The 20751-nt window shown below is 53.3% G+C and overlaps 2 protein-coding genes across 2 annotated transcripts; both read left to right on the forward strand.

The window, feature by feature from the left end:
• Window positions 1-6603: 6603 nt before the first annotated feature.
• S100p (S100 calcium binding protein P) lies at window positions 6604-9133 on the forward strand. Its single transcript, XM_063230207.1, has 2 exons — window positions 6604-6840; window positions 8904-9133. Exons 1-2 carry the CDS (start codon window positions 6703-6705, stop codon window positions 9051-9053), a joined length of 288 nt encoding a protein of 95 aa, XP_063086277.1. The 5' UTR covers window positions 6604-6702; the 3' UTR covers window positions 9054-9133.
• Window positions 9134-13035: 3902 nt separating this feature from the next.
• Bloc1s4 (biogenesis of lysosomal organelles complex 1 subunit 4) lies at window positions 13036-14305 on the forward strand. Its single transcript, XM_004999870.4, has one exon. It carries the CDS (start codon window positions 13157-13159, stop codon window positions 13805-13807), a length of 651 nt encoding a protein of 216 aa, XP_004999927.1. The 5' UTR covers window positions 13036-13156; the 3' UTR covers window positions 13808-14305.
• The last annotated feature ends 6446 nt before the right edge of the window (window positions 14306-20751 follow it).

The following is a 20751-nucleotide window of genomic DNA, read 5'->3' on the forward strand; positions in this document are numbered from 1 at the left end:
TGGAGAAGCCCGCTTGTTTGGGAAGTTCCAAGGCACCGTTAGTCACCAGAGACACCTCTGCAGGCCGGTGAGTCCAGGATGAGCCGTCACCGGCAGGCAGAGACTCGATGCCTGGTCCGTGTGTGACTGCTGTGAGCACTGACGCAGGGCCCTCACTGAGGTGGCCAGTGGGGAAAGCAGGGAGAACTGGGCTCCCTGGAACCGAGGGATGAAGGAGGGGTACGCAGTGTGCCTACATGCGGATGTGATTCAGTGCAAAGGCCCTGCCTGGGTTCAGTTCCCACTACAATGTTTAATGGTCCTAGCCGGGAGTTGTGGCCACACATGTAATCCCAGCACTTGGAGGCTGAGGCAGGAGGATGGTTGTAAGTTCAAGACCAACCTGGGCTACAAAGTGAGCTCAAGGGCAGCCTGAACTGCATACATAGCAAGACCTTGCCTCAAAAAAAAAAAAAAAAAAATTGATGGTCCTCAAATCTGTCAGGCCATTGACTCAGCAGTCTCATTTCTGGGGGTCCAGAAAGAAGAGAGGGGCAGGTAGGCAGCAGTCAGCAGGTTTTCTGTCAAGCAGCCCCTAAAGCTACACACCCTGTCCAGGTGTGCTGGCTGTCATGGGTCACAGTTGCTGAGGGCCAGCACCCCATGCACTCTATTTGTGGTCCTTGCCCCTCCCCCAGGCAGTGTCTTGGTCACATGGGGATGAGACTCTGGGGCTGTCCTCCCTGAGAACAAGACCCCCCCACACTGTCCCCTCCCTCCTCCTCAGGACCCAACAGGCGCCCGCGGAGACTTCTCCCAGATCCCTATACCAGGGAGAGCTGTGCACAGCCCTCCTCTGCCCCAGTGCAGCCTTCGGGGAGCAGGATTCCAGCCCTGGCTCCAGGACCCCTGTGATGCCACGGGAGGGGCTCCTCAGCACCAGATGCCTGCAAAAAAATGCAGAGCTCAGGAACCCAAATGCACAGAGCAGGGCCAGTGTGTGTGTGTGTGGGGGGGGGCATAAGGGAGCCAGTTGCCTGGCGCTGGGGCAGAGGCGCACTCCCAGTGTGGTGGGATTCACATTCTGGAGGTGAAATCTTATTTTTTTTCTGGTACTAGGGATTGAAGCCAGGGCACTGAACGTTCTAGACAGGAGCTCTGGTGCTAAGCTATATCCCTGGCCCCATCCCACCCCCTTATATTTTTGGACCCAGCCCTGCCAAGTTGCCAAGCTGGTCTTGAACTTAGGGTCCTCCTGCCTCAATCTCCCAGAGAGTGTGGATTAGGGCCTCTGTGCAGGGCTCAGGGGTGAGACGTTATGTTTGAACATTGGTGGTGCAGTCAGGGATTGCAAAGAGAACAATTACATACAGGACACAGAACTTACAGTATTTTATGATGGTCACTCAGAGTTAAATACAAGAAAGGGGGCTGTGGATTTAGCTCAGCAGCATAAGCACCTGCCTTGCAAGCAGGCAGTCATGAGTTCGATCCCTGGTACCGATAAAAAAAAAAAAAAGATAAATAAATAAATACTTCTAAAGTATCCACAACACTAAAGACCTAAGAAACCCAGCCAAGGGCCTGTATCTCACAGTAATGTCCACCATGAGTCCAGCTGAAGACCTAGAACCCATGACAATGTCTCCCATGAGTCCAAATAGAGGCCTGGAGCCCAGGACAATGACTCATGCAAATGTATTTCACGGATCTGTGCTGGGAAGGCCCAAAGCCAGCAGTGGAAGCTAGAAAATCAGTGCCAGCGGGGTGAAGGATCTGTGCCAAGATATGACACTCAAAATAAGGACCAGGGCTCCCCTGAAAGATAGCACAACCACCCTCAGGGACAAGGTCCCAAACTTCTCTGATGATGACAACAGCTGAGTTCATATCATGGGAGCCAGCATGACGAGCTCCTCCAGGAGAACCAACAGCCCCAAACAGCAGCACTGAGGACCCACAGTGCCACGCTCTACCTTGACACATCTCCTTTTATGCTGGCAGCAGTCCTCGGGCCATCCACATGCAGCACCACACTGATTTAATTCAGCTCGTGTTAAATTGACCACCAGTGTTTTATCCATAATAATTGGTTATTTCAATGCTGTTAGCCAATAAAATCCCTCTTTGGGCCAGAGTCAGGCCAGTGCTGTTGTATTAGAGACCTGGAGCATTGTGTGGAAGGGGAGGAAAGTGGGGGAGGGGAGGGAAGAGGAGGATAGGGGATGGGGACTAAGAGACAGAGAGAGGTGAGAGTTGATGCTACAGCTTTAATCCAGGTTCTGCAGGCTGGAAACCCAGCGGACTTCTTGTGTCACAATCTGGAGCAGGGTGCCTTCTGTCCTCTCTCTCAGGACCCTCACCTGATAAGACGAGGTCCACCCACACGAGGGTCAGTCAACTGTTTCCCTTAATCTGCTGCTAAACACACTGCTCAGCATCTTAGCTGAGGTTGGAGCTGCTAAAACTCTGCAAGCGCCCATGGGCTTGGACCAGGCCCCTGCGCTAAGCCCAACAGCCCAGACCTACACAGAGCTTGGCTGTGGTAACTAAGCTTGGCCTGGAGAGTCTCTGATTGTTCTGCAGGCCACCCACACCTGCACCTCGCCCACCTCAAGGCCTCATCTCAGAGGAAAGGGATCTACTGTCACTGGTTCCTAGGAAATAGATCTCATGCCAGGCCATGTCACTGGCCCACAGTGTCCCAGGAGCAAGTAGAGGACAGAGCCAGGTCACAGCGGAGTCCATCTGAGTGTTTCCAAGAGGTCAGGCTGCCCATGTGGTCAGTGTCTTTCTGAGCTCCTGCTCAGGGGAAGGCATCTGTATGGCCGTGGAAGCCAAGGCCACACTGCAACAGCTGCGAGCCAAGAAGTGTGAGACTGCGGCAGCCACCAGAAGCTGCGGAGAGGCGGCTATGCAACCTCGGGGAAACCAACCAGCTTAAAGCTGCCCTCACATCGACCGGAAACAGTTGTCCTCACCCACATGCTTGTAACATAGCTGCTGCTTCTCCGACATCACTTCCAGGCTTCAGGAAGGAAGGAGGAATGGACTGAGGGGCTACAGGGCCAGCCTCCCGCACCCCCAGTGAGGTATCCTCTGGCTACTGGTCATGAGTGGGCCGGGCAGCAGCCCCTGCGCTCCCAGCTACACAGTCATGGCCCCAAGGCCCTGGAAAACTGATTTCCTCAGCTTTCTCAGCCTCTCCGCTGCCCTCACCACCAAATATTTGTCTGAGACCTGAGGGAGGAGGAAACCGGTTTTGGGATGTGTTTGAGCAGGAGCCTTGGAGTCTGCTTCCCCGCTTGGGGGGGAGGGGCTCTTCCTGCTTCCCTAACCTGGCCCTGTGGAGACCTGGAGGCTCACAGCCGTTCCCCAGGCTGCTGCACCACCTGGACCTCTGGGTCTCCAGCTGGGCGGGACAGAGCAGGGAAGAGGCGGCAGGGAGGAAGGCTGGGCCCTTGCTGGCTGGGACCTATACCTGGGGAGTGACCTGTGTGATAGCTCACACCCCGGAATAAAACCCAAGGAAGCAAGAAATTAAAATTTGGGGAGCAAAGGCTTTATTTTAGGCAAGGGCTGGCGACACAATCCCCGGGAGCCAATTTGGAGACTGCGCACCTAACAGCTAAAAGTCAGGGCTTTTATCTTGTAAAACTGCAAACAGCTGCTGGTCTCACAATGCAAGGAGGGGGGCTGGGGCGCACTACAGAACAGGAACGGATTATATTGAGAAGAGCAAAGTTCAGATAAGGGTTGGGCTAACCAGTCTCCTGCATACAAGCAAGTTTAGATTGGGCAAACATCTTCTTTCCCTCAGCAGAGAATAGAGAAGCCTAGCAGTAATTAACAACCCCTGTTAGCTTATTTTAGCACCACATCTGTTATTTGTAGAGGGCAACAATGGTTAACATATCAGTTAGGTAAGATTTTACAATTTTTACAGAGGAGAGCATTTCTCACAGAACAGCACATTTTATTACAGATAGCCGGATGAGGGGTAGGGGAGGGGGTTGCAGGAAACTGATACCTAAGGCTTTTACAGCTTTCTCGGGAAATTGAAACTTAACCTAGAAAGATAGGAAGGGAGGGAGGGGGCTGAGCAGCGCATACAGAACAGGAATGAGGCACAATGGTTAGAACCAGGCTATAACAACCTGGAGCGTGGGGAGGACAGAGGCCCGAGAGGCCTGGTGCCAGGGCACTTCGGAGAGGGACAGTGCAGTCCACCGTGGAAGTGTCTCAGGGTGGAAAAGGCCCGGGGAGGCCCCAAAGAATGGCCCACGTGCACTTCGCAGCTGCAGGGGGACCCTCACAGGGTGCTGGTGCTGCTGCTTCTCACCAGGTCCGGGCTCCAGCTGACCTAGATGGGCGAGAGCAAAGCTCACAGCGTTTCTACCTGGGAGGGGGTGGGGCAGATTTGGGACAGGGTCTCACTGTGTAGCGCAAGCTGGCCTCAAACTCTCAGCAATGTTCCTCCTCAGCCTCTTTTTTTTTTTTTTTTTCATTTTTATCGGTACCAGGGATCGAACTCACGACTGCCTGCTTGCAAGGCAGGCACTTATTCCGCTGAGCTAAATCCCAGCCCCCCTCCTCAGCCTCTTGAACACTGGGTTCACAGCATGCGCCAACACACCTGGCAGGGTTTGCCTTTTGGAGGCCCTTTTGGCAGCTGGCATGAGTGATGGATGAGGCACTGAGGCAGGAGGCCCAGATGCCAGGGTCTGATCTTCCAGCATGCCCACCATGCATCTCCCACCCAGCGCTCTGGGGAGTAACTGGAGCCAGACACCAGGGGCCCGGCATCTCCAGACTCCAGAGGACAGAGATGTGTCTTTCAGGGAGGCCGGGCCAGAGGAGCCTGCCTGCCGCACTGCATGCCAAAGCTTTCTCAAAAATGTCCAGCTCTCCCTGGGTCAGCCTCACTGGAGACCTTTCTGGCCTCCCCAGTGGCTTGGTGTTGGGGTGGCCACGTCAGAAGTGAGGGAACAACATCCCACATCCTGCCCATTCTTGAAGTGAGGACCTGAATGCTGGTTAACAAGCAGGTATCTTGTCACTCCGATTTGCTGTCTGGCCTTTTGGTACTGGGCACAAAGGTCCCTGTGCCCAGGTACCTGGACACCAGACTGGTAGCTAGGGACAGCAGGTACCAGAGCTCTGGCCGTCAGGCTGGAAACCCTGCCCAGCACACAGCCCAGCAAGAGCGCAGAGCTGCTTCTTCCTCAGGCTCCTGGTTTCGGTGGCCTGCGGGGACAGTCGCAGGTGGTTCTGGTGAGAGCTCTCTGCCCTGCAGTACCTTCCCTGTGTCTGCCCTGCAGCCAACCAGAGCCCCGTCCCCAGCTCCCTTTGAGCCTCTGGCATTGGGAAAATCCACTCCAGCACCCCACCCAGTTCTGCCACCCTGTACTGCTTCCTGGTCCCCAGACCCCATGGCATCTCACTGCTGGGCCCAGGGACCCTGGGTGCCCACACTTGGAGGATGGGGAGGAAAACGGCTCCCAGGTGTCCAGGGACAGAGCTGTGACTCACAAGCTCCTGTGGGGAAGGATCCGGCTTTGGAGGTCAGTGTAAGCCCGACCTGGTCACCTTTTAATACAGTACAGGCTGTCTGGGAAATGAGCTCCTGCCCTGCTCCAGTGGGTGGGTCAGAGGGCAAAGGTCGAGCAGGTCATGCACTTTGACCTGGCATTTCTGCCGGGTCCACTCTACCAGCACCAAGAGGAGACCCTAAATGGGCCACTGTGGTTTCTGCTAGTGCTTGAAAGCAAAAACTTGGGAAAAGACCCATTTCTAACTAAATTCTCTGCTAAAGAGGAAGTGTGGGGATCTCCAACGGGAATCATCACTGGCTGCTATGGACCCTCAGGGCCACCAGTCCCCACTTCCCCCGAGGCAGGCCCCTGGAGGCCACACCCCACCTGTCCACATTCCCCAGTGAGGTCTCTGGGACCATTTAAAAGTATCAGAGGCCAGGATGTAGCTCAGTGGCACAGTACCTGCCTGGCAAGGGCAAGATCATGAATTTAATAAATAATAAAAAATACCAGTGCGGAGAGTCCTGAAACGAATTAAACTAGAACCGGCATTTGACCCGATGTGTACTTAGGGAAATGAAGGCAGCAGACTGGAGAGGCCTAAATGGGGCCCCACGGCTGGTTAACCTCCCTCCATGCTTTTTCGGTAGAGGCCCCAGGGACCCTGGGGAGCTGGGCTACTGACTGGAGGACAGCACTCTGGGAGAGGCTGGGGCAGGAGTGGAACCCAGAACCTGGCCCTGCAAGCCCTACAAGGCTGTTCCTGCTGGGGCGAGGACTGGAGGGGTCAGCTGCTCCTTCAAGTAAGCAGGCTGGTCTGAAGAGGGGTGACCCGTGCCCCCCACAACACATCATCCCCTGAGCAGACATTTCCTCAGCCCCAGCCTTGGATGCCTGCCCATTGTGAGCCCAAGGAGAGGCCAGCCAGCTCACTCATGACTCACTTAGCAAACCCTCAGCAAGTCCACTCATGCAGAGACACTACACTCTCTCCCCCGAGGGGAGGACCCTGTGACTCAGCTGTGACCCCCACACAGGCAGGAATGCAGTGTGGCTCTGAGGAGGCTGAGGCTGGGGAAAGCTGGCCAGTCCCACCCTCTGTGTCAACAGGGCTGGCCTCATAAAGCCGCAGGGGCCGCCCGGACCACATTTCCTCCTCAGCCCAGCCAGGCAGCAGAGCCCCACCATGACGGAGCTGGAGACGGCCATGGGCCTGGTCATCAACGTCTTCGCCCGCTATGCGGCCGGGGAGGGCAGCAAGCAGAGCCTGACCAAGAGCGAGCTGAAGGTGCTGATGGAGAAGGAGCTTCCGGGCTTCCTGCAGGTGAGGCTCAGCTGGGACGGGGACGGACAGGGATCAAGCTGAGTCCCAGCAGATCTGTACCCTGGCATCCCCCGCAGGGCCTGCTGGGTGTGGGCAGAATGGAGTGCAAGGCACCCTGAGCCATCTGGTGGCACCGTCCCTCTCCAGGGCTGCTGTCCACTTCCTGCTGCCTGCTGCCCAGGCCCTTTGTTGCCGGTATTAGTGTGAACAGCAGGAATAGGACAGGGAGGACCCACGGTAGCAATGCTGGTCCAGAGCCAGCAGCCTCTGTGGGGACCTCCGAGAAGGCAGGGACTCACAGGCCTGGAGCTCGGTCTCTAAGGAGCAGCCTGCCTCGCCCTGGAGCCTGGCAGGTCTGAACAGAGGCCTGCCCTGTCCTTTCCGGATCCAGATCCTTCCGGCCCCACCTGCCTCCCCTCCCCCTCCCTTCCCCTCCTGCTCGGCCCCTGCCCTGCCCCTACCTACCCCTCCCCGCCACTGCTCTATCACCTGTGCTCCCAGGTCTCTGAGCACCGCCTGTGGGTAACAGCGAAGCCCCACCACTCAGCCCGAAGAAGCCTTTCAGGGACCCACAGCACCTCAGAACGCTGGGGTTCTGGTTACCAAATATGAATGCAGGGAAGACATTTTTCTTTTTGAGACAGGGTCTCACTATGTAGTTTCTCCTGCCTCGGCCTTTCAAAGGCTGGGATTATAGGCATGGACTCCCAGCCTGGCTCCTTTTGTTTTGAGACAAAGTCTTGCCTGAGCCTCCTGCTTCAGCCTCCAAAAGGGCTGGGATTATAGGGGTGCACCACCACCCCAGTCACCATTTGCTATTGTTTGGGATTTGATGTTAACACATGAATTCTTTTTTTTTGTCTTTTTCCTTTTTATTGGTACCAGGGATTGAGCTCACGACTGCCTGCTTGCAAGGCAGGCGCTTATGCTGCTGAGCTAAATTCCCAGCCCCTAACACATGAATTCTTTTTTTTTTTTTTTTTGTCTTTTTCCTTTTTTATCGGAAACGGGGATCGAACTCACGACCACACACCTGCAGGGCAGGTGCTTATGCCACTGAGCTAAATCCCCAGCCCCAACACATGAATTCTTAAACCCATGCTCATCGGACACACCCTCTCCAGATGGGAATTTGCCCATGGGGTGTGAGTGTCTTGATAAGCATCTAATTTGAGGATTTAATACCAAGACATTAGGTCAGTGACAGCCATGCAGGTGTTGGGGGAGGGGAGAGGTTTTTTTTTGTTTTGTTTTGTTTTGAGAAAGGGTCAAGTTTTGTAGCCCATTGGCCTCAAATTCCAGGCCATCCTCCTGCCTCAGCCTCCTGAGTCCTGAGATCACAGGCATGATTGCCACTCCCGAGTTGCAGAGAACAGTTTTGAGGACCAGCGCCCAAGTCAAGGAGTCTCTAAGCTGGGTTCTGTCAGAATCCCCTGGGGCCACTGCGGTGCCCTTTTCCAGCCCTGCCTCCTAGTGACCCTGAAGCCTGGCAGGGTCACAGAAAGCCCCAGAGCCACATCTCCCTGGGAGTGGGGAGCCCAGCTCAGCACAGCCCAGGCCAGGCTGCCCGCACGGGCCTGGCTGTAGGCAGTGGCAGGCTGGTCTGGTGCTGATTCCCAGTGCCCCTCACTACCAAGCTCACCCACTGTGGGGAACACCTTGGGGTACACAGCCGCAGCCCCAAGCACAGGCGGCCCTCCAGTGTCCAGCTCGGCGCCCAGCGCCCCCTGCTGCCAATGAGTGGAGCTGCACTCTGGTGAGGCCTGGATTCCGGGCGATGGCCAGGAGCCCCAGGCTTTCAGGGAGCTCAAGGGCCTGAGCCTCTCCAAGAAGACTGAGTGGCCCACAGACAGGAAGAGCAAGCTTTCTGCATTCCCTCCAAGCCTGGGGTCACCCCTCCTCCCCGTGTGACCCCTGGCAGGTCCCTGGGGCCCTCGGAGCCTGGCCCTGAGCCTGTGACAGCAGCACAGGCCAGTCCCAGGCTGTGTCCCTCTAGCCGCGGGGCCTGGCGGAGGCTGAGTCCTGCCTGACATCATTGCTGCTGACCCCGGGCCTCTCTCTAGAGTGCAAAGGACAAGGACACTGTGGACAAGCTGCTCAAGGACCTGGACGCCAACGGAGACGCTGAGGTGGACTTCAACGAGTTCATCGTGTTTGTGGCTGCACTCACGTCTGCCTGTCACAGCTACTTCGTGAAGGCAGGGCCTGTGTGAGGCCAGGGCTCAGACCCCTGGCCCGGCGCCCTGCTGCTGATTCTGTGACGTCCCCTGATGAATAAACACCTGTGGAATGACCCCAGTCTCAGAGGCATTGTTCATCTCCTTCCCATCTCGGGGTGCAGCTGGCATTGCCACAGCTACCCCAGTCCCTGCCTCCTGTCTGCCGTGCGGTGACATGTGCGCCCCAAACCCTGTGTCACTGAGACAGTGAAGCCTGGTCTGTGACCTGCTCCGCACACGTCTGTGGATGGTGGCAGAGGGCCTCTTTCTTCCCTGCCTCCCCATCTCCCTGCCCTGTGAGCTGTCTTCTACTTTGCTTTGTGTTAATGCTGAGGGTCTTCCCTGGAAGAGTGCCAGCGGGATCATTGGGTCCTGGGTGTGTGCTTCATTTTCATGACCTCCCCAGCCGCCGTGAGGTTCACCAGCTGAATTCCTTATTCCGTTACTCACCGCCTGCTGGGCAGAGGGAGGGATGGCTCAGGGTCACCCCGGAAGGTCCACTCCTGCCCTCCCCAGGGCAGAGCCCAGGCCCCATCCCTGGGAAGTCACCAGCCAGTAACAGCTGCTGCAGGGGACAGAAGGGATCCCCAGGGATACACAGACTCCCACCCACACTTTGAGTCACAGGCTCCTCTGTCGACCCATCTGTCCCAGGCCGCACCAGGTTTCTAACAGTAACACATCATATGATACAATAGGACTAGGACTTCTGCTACAGAAGACACGAGGTGGGCAGATGTGAGAGGGATGAACGGCAGCCAGGGATTAGACCGGCCACTCCCCCACTCCACAGTCTTATGGCACGAATTTCAGGAAGCCACCAAAGTTAGTCAAGGAGGTGGCCGGCACGAGGTCAGTAACCAGACCTGGTTGGGGCTCCTGGTTTGTTCTTCTGTTTTTGTCCCAAATGCTGGGGTTACAGGTGTGTGCCACCACACCCAGTGAGAATTCTTAAACATGGTGAAAACTCATAACTTTTAAAAATATATATATTTTATTCATAGATAAAAAGAAAGAACAAGAAAAAGTACAACAATATTTGACAATACATCAGGGGTAACAATGGTACATGCATTAAATCTCCTGACTTCATAGTTACCTTTGTAACCGTTTCGGAGAGGCAGCGGTGCCCCCCACCCCTAGAACTCTATCTTGTCAATCAAAACCCTAAAGCTCCCTTCCCTCCAGTCCTGAGTTGACCCCTATTTTACTTTTTGTCCTGTGAACCTGTCCTCTAGGAATCTCCTGTGGGTGGAGGCATGGAATCTGTCCTTTGTGACTGGCCTATTTCATTCAGCATAGTATCTCCAGACCCCCAGGCCCATCTGTATTGCAACAGGGATCAAAATTCCCTTCCTTTTTTGGCTGAATAACATTCCACTGTGTGCGTAGGCCTCATTTGTTGATCCATGTGTCTGTTTTCAAACCAAATATTTAACCCGCTACATATTCCTCCCTTGTCCTGCCTGGGAAAACAAGTAGCTCTCTTTTCCCACTTGAACCTCTAGATGGCTGCCTTTCTGATGTCTTCCAGCTGGGCAGCCACCTCCTGAGACCCAGGCTCTTCCGGGCCGCTGGCGCCACCTGCTGCTGCTCTACAGAACTGCTCCTCGGGCCGCGCTCTGGAGGAGGCCAGAATGAGCTGGGGCTGCAGGCAGCTCTGTGCTTGGACAGGGCGGGAGGACTCTTCCCCAGAGTCCCTTGCTCGTGAGGTGGTCAAGGAGAAGCTGGTTCCCACTAGCTTTTGGACAGAGCCTTCAGTTCCTTGCTAATGGGCTTCTCCATCAAGCTGGTTATGCAGAAAGCAGCTGGTTTTCCCTGGAGCAGGTGCTTGGAGAGAAGGGAGTACCCTGCTACCTCTATGAACTGGTCTTCGAGTCACAAACGACCATATCATCCTTCCCTAAGCAAACTGCTAAGCCCGGTACACACTCGACAGGAGGGAAAAACCGAGTAGAGATAAAGGGGGTGGAGATCACCGGGATCCTCCTGGAGGCCAGCTGGCAGCCAGTCTCCTCTCTGACCACCAGGGCTTTGGTCCTCCGAATCGCAAGCCACACTTGCTCCTATCCAAGCTTCCCAAAGATTATTTTATTTCATTTTATTTACTTTTGGTACCGAGGATCGAACTCATGACCTCAAGCTTGCAAGGCAGGCACTTGTGCAGCAGAGCTAAATCCCCGGCCCCCAAAGGTTATTTTAAAAAATAACACGTGTAGTTTTATGTATTAAAATGCTTTTGAAGCATCAACTTCAAGTATAGAATTTGGTTCCCTAGTTAGGTCTCATCAGACACAGATGAGGTTCCCCAGCACAGTCCCTTAAATTCAGCTCCTAGAGTGCAATTCTTCTTGACCTGTAGACCTCGGAAACTAAACAAGTTATCTGTCCCACGCATCCACCGGACACTTGTGGCCAGCTGTAGAGTAACTGATACAGATGTTCTTGTTTTCAGAATTAGGGGAAATGGGAAGTAGAAAGAACTCACTGGTCCAAAGGAATGCTGGGATCCAATCTCTGGGCTTAGGAATAATTCTCTTCACTTCCACTTTCTGGGATCTTGGTTCCGGATCATACTTCTATATTAGCACTCCACCACTATGCAGCAAAATACCCTAGAAAAGCAACCTAAGGACATAATTTTTTTTCTTATGGTTACATAGGTTTCAGTTCATGGTCAGTTGATTCCATTAATTTTAGGCTTGTGTTGAGGTGGACATGGTGGAAGGGCATGGTGGAAGAAAACCACTCATCCCATGGCAACTAGGAAGCAGAGAGTGTGAAAGAGCTAGAGAGGAAGGGGCTAAGGACAAGACTGACCCTTGGAAAGCACGCTGTCAGTGACCTTCCTATACCGATTAGGCCCCATCTCCTTATAGCTTAATAAAGTTAGGACCCTCACCAGCCAATCAGTCCATCAAAGCCCATCAGATGACAGCCAGGGCTTCACCAGGATGAACCTTTTCGGAGACACTGTGGATCCTAACTTAACACTTCCTTTTTCATGAAAGGCATTTGTTGATGGGTTATTTTCTCAGTCTACTTTTGTAGAGGTTTGAGGAGTCTAAGTGGAGAGTGGCAGCACACACCTATAGCCCCAGCACTCAGGAGGCAGAAACAGGAGGATCCTTGCAAATTTGAGGCCAGCCTGGGCCACATAGTGAGATCCTGTCTCAAAAAAAAAAAAAAAAAAAAAAAAAAAAAAGAATAAATGAAAGAGAGAAAGAAAGAATTTGAGGAGCCTGAAGGCCTTTCCTTTCGTACCGTGTGTCTCTTTTAGTGCACACTGCAGTGTTTGTGCCAATATAGTTATCTTTATTTTTAACATAGTTATATTTATTTTTATCGGTAACAGGGATCGAACTCACAACCGCCTGTTTGCAAGGTAGGTGCTTATGCCGCTGAACTAAATCCCCAACCCAAATATAGTTATCTTTAAAACTTAGTTTTCTGTCCATTTCTTTGAGGGTTCATTCAATTGGCCTAATTGTGTGGCATTAGGGGACATGGCTTTTGATGCTTCTGAAATTTTCTTTTTTCTTCAAAAATTTTCAAGGATTTTACCTCAACCTTCATCTTCACGTATTTACAAGTACCTTGGATATGATTCTAGCTTAGATGGTATTTTGAAATTTTCATCATTTGCAGTCTGAAGAAGCTGCGAGTTTTCAAAGTCACCAGGATCATACCTGGGTTTGGTCTGCTTTTTTTGCCCTTTGGCAAAAAACGGAGGGCAAGAAACGGAGAGGCAACGAGTCCTGCATAGGTGGGTACCATGCTCTTTATCTTGATCTAGACAAGGGTTGCATGGCTATGTAAAAAAGCATATGCACACCTAGGGCTTATGTACTTTATTGGATTTCTATTACACTTTTTTCAGAGATCCGTGCCCCAGCGTAGGAACAGGCAAACAATCGCTTGCCCGAACACGCTGCGGGACCGGAAACAGGGGAAGCGCATGCGCCTGCGCGCGGCGGCCGGAAGCGGACGGTCTGGGAGCGGAAGCTCTACGCACCCAGGGCGGCAGGTGCGCACCTGCGTCGGAAGCGGGGTGTGCGCGGGCGGGGCCGCGGGTGCACGGCGCCGGAAGCGGAGCTATGGACGGTCGCTTGGAGGGCGGAGGGCCGCCGCTCGAGTTGTCGGCGGACGAGGCCGAACCGCAGGCCGCTGCGTGGAGCGGGGACAGTGGCAACGTGTCGCAGAGCCACAGCAGCGCCTCGGGGCCATGGGAGGACGAGGGCGCCGAGGACGGCGCTCCCGGCCGCGACCTGCCGTTGCTGCGCCGTGCCGCCGCGGGCTACGCCGCCTGCTTGCTGCCCGGGCCCGGGGCGCGGCCCGAGGTGGAGGCCCTGGATGCCAGCCTCGAAGACCTTCTGGCCAGGGTGGATGAGTTCGTGGGCATGCTGGAGATGATTCGCGGCGACTCGTCGCACGTCGTCAGCGAGGGCGTGCCCCGCATCCACGCGCGAGCCGCGGAGATGAGGCGCATCTACGGCCGCATCGACAAGCTGGAGGCCTTCGTGCGCATGGTGGGCGGCCGCGTGGCTCGCATGGAGGAGCAGGTGGCCAGAGCCGAGGCCGAGCTGGGGGCCTTGCCCCGGGCCTTCCGGAAGCTGCTGCACACCTTCAGCGCGCCCGGACTGTTCGCCAGGTCCCCCGCGCGGACCCCGCACCCTGGCTACGAGCCGCCGGTGCTGTTCCGGACCGAAGACCACTTCCCGTGCTGCGGCGACCGGCCCCCGCTCTGACCGGCCGGCGCCAGGCGCGGGGGACCCCAGGGGAGCTCTCAGCGCACTGTGAATTAAAGTCCTCCCGAGGCACTTGTGCTTTGGAGTACGGCATTTTCAAAATTGATTTTCTTAGCACTGTCTCTCTCAGTGTGTTGATTATTTCACGTAGAAAGTAGAGACTCGCTTATGTCTTCCAGTTCCACTCGGAAAGCTGCGTGAATGGTGCACGCACCTATGCCTCAGCTACGAGGATTACTTGAGCCCCAGGAGTTCGAGTCCAAGCTGGACAAAGTTGTTAACATCTGTCTCCAAAAGTACAGACGACAAAGATTCAGTGGAAGCCAAGGTGGTCGTGGGGGACTGGGGAGCAAAATGAATGAGGTTACCTGTATATTGTGCTGCAACTCTTTTATTTTTATGAATTTTACTACTTAACTAACAGTATTACCCTTTCAGGATTTATATATTTATATAGCCGCGAAAAAAATGAACCATTAAAGCCTTATTACTATTCAATCCTAATAGTGATTCGTTTTTCTATCTCCTATCTTTAGTAGAGATGGTACCTTATTTAGTGTTTAACTTTACATAGCATACATTGTTTGTTTGTTTTTTTCTTTTTTTTTTCTCATTTTCACAGGAGTAGAACATTGTTTTTTAATTTTACCCCAAACATACATTGTATCTTTCTTTTCTTTAGAATGTTTTACTATGTAATTCAAGTTGGTCTTAAACTCACTGTGTTGTGAGGCTGGGGATTTAGCTCAGCAGCATAAGTGCCTGCCTTGCAAGTGTGCTGTCCTGAGTTTGATCCCCGGTACCGATAAGAACAACAAAAAACAAAACAAAAAAAACCTCACTGTGTTGTCCCAGGCTGGTCTCAAACTCAGAGATCCTCCTGCCTCAGCTTCCCTGTGCCCAGCTCACAGCATGCACTGTAAGTGGAAAAAATTAAGACAGTTTTTGAGGAAATACATTGTTTCTTTGCAATGAAGTCTGAAGTTGTGTTTGTAAGACTGACCACAGCTTCCATTTATTCATAACAAGTCCATATATATATGATTGTCAGTGTTTGATTTGTAATTTAAGCATCAAACTTTTTAATTTCATAGGAAAGTTTTCCTTTTGAAAGTTTATTTATTCCCCTTATTTGAAAAGGGAGCATATTCCTCATGATTTTAGTGGTGGGAATAAAAGAAAAGTGGGTTGGGAGTACCTCCTTTGGAAAAAAGCTGAAGGATGCCAGGCACGGGGGTACATTCCCATAATCTCAGCTATTTGGGAGGCTGAGGCAGAAAGATGGTAAATTCAAGACCAAGCTGGAGAATTTAGTCAGAGCCTGTCCAAAAAAAAAGAACAGGTTAGTGGTAGAAGCCTGGTAAGACCTTGGAGTCAATCCCGGTATCACTGAGAAGAAAAGGCTAACATGGAAACTCGCCTTAGCTGCTGTTCCCTAGACTGTATTCCTTTCACACGCGTGTGCCTGAGTGGTGTACGCTGTCAGTGTGCAGCCCTCCAAGGTCCCTTGCAGATGTGAGAGATGTTGCTGTGTTCAGGTCGGTTTTACAGGGCCGTCGTCCCAGACACCGGGCTTCAAATAAGCACTCGGGTTAGGTGGTTTTATATCAGTCCCTGTCTTTCAAGTTGAAGGAAGAGAGCGAATTCTCGCTTATTCTGTGTATTACAAACATTGTCCCAACACAGTCTTGCCCATGGCTTTCGTGGACCGTCAGTTCATTTTTTGGTACAGGTTTTCAGTGTTCAGGCTGGCCTCAAACTTGTGGCAGTCCTCCTGCCTCAGCCTCCCAAGTGCATTTCCATGCCCAGTTCATGGAGTTTCTATGCCATACATTTATGTTTGTCCAAGTGCTTTTAAAAATAAAAGGTTTTTTGGTGCCGGCTCTGGTGGGACAGGCATTGCACCTCTGAGCCACGTCCCCAGCTTCTTCCCCAAGTGATTGCTAAATTTAGAAGCTGAGAGAACAGGAAACCTACATTTACTATTTAGCAACTTCTGGGAACTACTGTAAGTAATTAGTACACTCCTTCGATGTTCAGAGAATGTGAAAATGTCCTACATAAAGCTTTTGCTAAAACAATTCACAGTTTTCTTTTTTAAGTTTCGAGACAAGGTCTTGTGCAGAACAGTCTGGATCACTCGGTGACTACGCCATGAGACCTGTCTGCTCACACAGCGCACACCCGCCCACCCTTCTGAGTGTCACCTCGGAGTGTCATCTGGGGTGACCGTCGCCATCGACCTCCCAAGGTGCTATCCAAGGGTGGGGGTCTCCGAGCCCAGCCTCCTGACGTGCTGGGGCTCTTGTTGAGCTCCGTGGCCACAGCAACAGGAGGCAGTCGACCCAGTGCACGGTAATAAAGCTCAGGACAAAGCATGGCTCTGCCTGTCGCCCCCCCATGCCCTAGCAGCGAGGTGCAGGGAGTACACGTCTGTTCAGGGACCAGAGACCTCCTTGTGGACACGGGTAGTCAGGACTCCATCAGCCCGAGGACAGGGCTGCAAAGTGAGCTCCGCCTGGCTTCGGAGACCCCAGATCTCCCAGGGAACCAAGCTCCTGGGACCCTCAGGCCCTGTGGTCCTGCAGTGCTGTGCACGGCCACTGGGGGGCAGCGTGGCACCACGGGTGACTGGTGTCGGGCTGCACCCCGCGCCTAGCGCCCCCCAAAACCCTGCGTTGCTAACGCAAACAGCCGGTGCCGGTGCCGCGGCTGGAGCTCAGGGCTGCGCTGGGCTCTGACAGCCGCTACCTTGGATTTGGTAATTTTATTTAATTTTTTTTATTTTTTTTATTTTTTTTTTTTTTTTGGTCTTTTTCGTTTTTATCAGTACCGGGGATCGAACTCACGACTGCCTGCTTGCAAGGCAGGCGCTTATGCCGCTGAGCTAAATCCCCAGCCCCGGATTTGGTAATTTTAAATCTTTGTTCCACAGACAGCTATGGGGGTGCCGCCTGTCATCCCGGTACTCTGGGAGGCCAAGGCAGGAGGATCGAAAGTGCGAGCTCAACGCCCAACAGGAATGGGACCTTGTCTCAAAATGTAAGGATAAAAATAAAAAAGAGACATATGGAGACATATCCCAGTGCAAAGGCCCTGGGTTCACTCCTCAGTATTGCCGACAAGTAAACAACAGTGATGTTTGTTTCCACTCTGGGGAGGGCAGAGTGGATCCCTGTGGGCCTGGCCACTCAGGTGGCTGCAGGGCGGGCAGCGGGGCCGGTTCTGCTGGGCTTGGCGGCCTCCTGCTGTCCCCTTGCACAGCTTTCTCAGGGTCTGCTTGGGGCCGTGAGCTGCACTTTACAATGGGGCATGGCAGCGCAACCCTGTCCTTTTAGTACTCAGGAGGCTGAGGCAGGAGGATCTTGGAGAGTTTAAGACCAGCGTGGGCTACAAAGTGAGCTCAAGGCCAGCCTGAACTGCATAAGGAGACTCCATCTCAAAAAAGACAAAAAAAAAGAGAATTGATCCACAGAATTATTGCTCTCCAGATTTGTAGTTGACTTTTCTTTTCTGCTGTTTGTTGAAATAGGGTTTTGCAGTGTAATCTTGGCTGGCCTTACAATCACTGTGGAATCCAAGCTGGCCTCAAGCTCCTGGTAACCCTCATGCCTCAGCCTACCTAGTGCACTACCACACCTGACCCTAACATATATTTCTCAATCACTCCATCTCTCCTGTTTGCCTCTGAGCCCTCCAGAGCTGCAGCAGGATGGGTTCCTCTCCCAGGTACCTACAGCCTATAACCCTAGGCAAACACCATTGTGCAATATGTGTTGCTCAACTATGCCAAAAATCACCCACATGACCTCAGGACCTTTGCACCTGCTGCTCCCCTGGGGCCTGGAATTCTAACCCCACCCCCACATATAACAAGCTGTCCTCCATGTAGATCCTTCTGGTCTGGGGGTGAATAATCCCTTCCCAGCTGGGCTGCCCTGCTGCCCCCATCTGGCACCCACACAATTCCCTCCTAGGCCCACATCAGCAGTTATGTGCCTGTTGCCATGACAGTGGGGTCCCCTAAGCAGAACAGGTCCTGCTCCACTGATGTAAAGAGGGCACTGAGCTCCCAGTACTCTGGTCTACACAGAAATATCCTGTCTCAAAACCAAAATAGCAAGATGCGGTGGCACACGCCTATAATCCTAGCATTTGGGAGCTGAGGCAAGAGGATCACTGTGAGTATAAAGCCAACCTGGGCTACATAGTAAGTTCAGGGCCAGCTTGAATTACATGGGGAGATCCTGCCTCAAAAAACAAAATACAAAACAAAAACCATAAAATATAAACGTCTGAGAGTGTAGCCCTGTGGTTCAATCCCTCAGGACAAAATCAAGCAGCGTAGGCCAGGACGTAGCTCAGGGCACAGTGCCTGCCTGGCGAGCACAAGGTCCTGAGTTCAATTCCTGGAACAAAACAAAGTATAACCCATTAACAGAAAGAAAGAAAGAAAGAGGGAAATAGAAAAGAGAGACAGACAGACAGAGTGTGTCCTAAAACAAGAGGCTGCCTCTGGTGCTTTCTGGTGTGTTCTTTATGTTTTTCTGTCCTTTCCTGCTGTCTACAATAAACACACACTGTGTTGGTAACATGAAAAATGAAGAAGCCTGGAATGCTCTCAGGATAAAGCAAAACCCCTGCCTCGCTTGCTGAGAGCTATTTTATTTAGAGATGTTTTATTTTGATTGTTTTTGTTATGTTGTGTTCTCTTTTTTGAGATAGGGTCTTCTTCTGTTCCCAGGCTGGCCTCAAACCTGGATGGACCCTCCTGCCTAGCCTCCCCAGTGAGCTACACAGGTGAAAGCCGGCCTGAGCCATGTGTGAGCCTCAGCGGGGGGAGCGGGGGCGGGGGGGGGACATCCTTTTGCTGTCTGTCGGGGATCACAAGGCGATAATTCTGTGTGTTCTTGAAGAGAATGATTTCCCTCCGGCAGTGGCCCTTCGGTGGCCCGGATGCTTTCCCCACTGCAGGTGGGGCCCTGCCGCCTATCTGGGTCCCCAAGTCCTGCTGCACCCGCTGTTCTCAGGCCCCAAGGCCTCTGCTCAAAGCAGATAAGCCGCAGCCAGCAGGGAATATCTGCTTTGAATTTGTCTTTCAAAACCAGCTCTCTGGTCTGCATGTTACAGAGAACAACACACTCCGAATGGCTCAAGATGGCCAGTGAGCCAGGCCTAGTGTGCATGGGTTCACCCCAGCATTTGGGAGGCTGAGGCAGGAGGATTGCCATGAGTTTCAGGCCAGTCTGAGCTACTCAGGAGACCCTGTCTCAAAACAAAATAAAAGCCATCGGCAGAGAGCCACCATGCCCAGTCCTCACCCTGGAGAGGCAGAATGGGCAACTCGCTGGTGTGGAGTCCAGGCTGGTCCCAGGTGGGGAGGCTGAGGCAGGAATGAGCATGGATGTGGATGGTGTGGGTGGGGGCTATGATTTCCAGTGCCCAGGTCTGAGCAGGGACTCTGAGGGAGGAAGCCACGGCCTAGGGTCCCCAGCCCCTGCTGGCCAAGCCAGCCTGACCGGGCTGCCTGTGCCCAGTTCTGCAGGACCCATGGGTGCTTGTGGGTTTTGTGGGAGGCTCCGGAATGAAAGGACGGGGAACCTCAGCCAAGGGAAAAGGGCCCTAGACTTCCAAGGTTCCCCCGTGTGCCCAGGGACACCGGAGACAGCCAGGCGAGGCTGTCCAGCGCAGGGGGCTCCAAAGTTGTGGAGCAGGGAGACCCTTTTGCTGGCTGTCCTGCCTACTGGATGCCCACTGAGGAACCCGATGGTCAAGGCCAGCTGGCACATGGCCGGGCTGGGGGGTTTAGGTGTCACCCACCCGGCTGACAACCTTGAGCAGCTGTTAGCCTCTTTGTTCTGGCTTGTTTTCAGTGATGGGGTCTCTTGTGGAGCCCAGGCTGGCCCCAAATTCACAGGGATTCTCCTGCCTCAGCCTCCTGAGTGCCGGGATTGTCAGCACTGTATGTCACGACGTCCAGGGTGGCACTTTCAATATTTAGTTCATTAAACTGACTGTTTTCCCGGTCACCTGGGACCAGAATGTGGCAGGAACAAGTGCTCACAGGGACAAGGACCAGCCCTTTCCCATGTGCTAAGCACCCACGGGCAGGAGCTCACAGGGCAGCCAGTGTCCCACTTATCTCCCGGCAGCGCAGACACAATCAGGAAACTGCATCGGGACTGCACCCTTTCCTAGGTGGGCTGCCCTCCTCCCCTGAGGACTCTGACCACATGGAGAACTGTGACCACCCTGCCTCAGCCTCCTGCCACTGGCACCGAGTGCCCAGACTGAGGAGAGTACGGGTAGGCTGAGCGACAGTTCAGAGTCCCCAGGTCACTCCCCACTGGAGCACTTCCTCTAGGGCAGGAAAAAAACTTAATCACCAGAACGACTTTATCTCAGACTTGGAAACGGAACAAAAGCTAACAGCTGTGAACTGCACACTGATAGTCACCATATGACTTTGGGGGTTTTTGTTTTGTTTTGTTTTGTTTGGCATCAGAGATGGAACTCACCACCTTGCGTGTGCCAGGCAAGGGCTGTACCAATAAGCTATATCCCCAGCCCTGTTTTTGTTTTTTGAGACAAGGCCTCATAGCCTGACCTCACACTCCCTGTGGTCCTCCCGCCTCAGCCTCCTGAGTGCTGATTATAAGCCTGAGCCACCACACTTGGCCTCCCTAAGTTAGTTTACAGAAAGCATATTTTAAATATTTGAAGCTGGGCACAGTGATATACACTGTAATCCCAGTTACACAAGGTGGGGAAAAGGGAGGATCAGAAATTCAAGGCCGGCCTGGGCAATTTAGCAAATCTCAGTATCTCAGTATCAGTTAGGTGGCACGTGCCTGTAACGTGGGCACTCGGGAAGCTGAGGCAGGGCTATGGGTTCCAGGCCAGTGTGGGCTACATAGTGAATTCAGGACCAGCCTGAACTGCAT

Source organism: Cavia porcellus, unplaced genomic scaffold, assembly GCF_034190915.1.
Source record: "Cavia porcellus strain 051 isolate PalLab524CR breed Dunkin Hartley unplaced genomic scaffold, mCavPor4.1 scaffold_18, whole genome shotgun sequence".
NCBI lineage: Eukaryota > Metazoa > Chordata > Mammalia > Rodentia > Caviidae > Cavia > Cavia porcellus.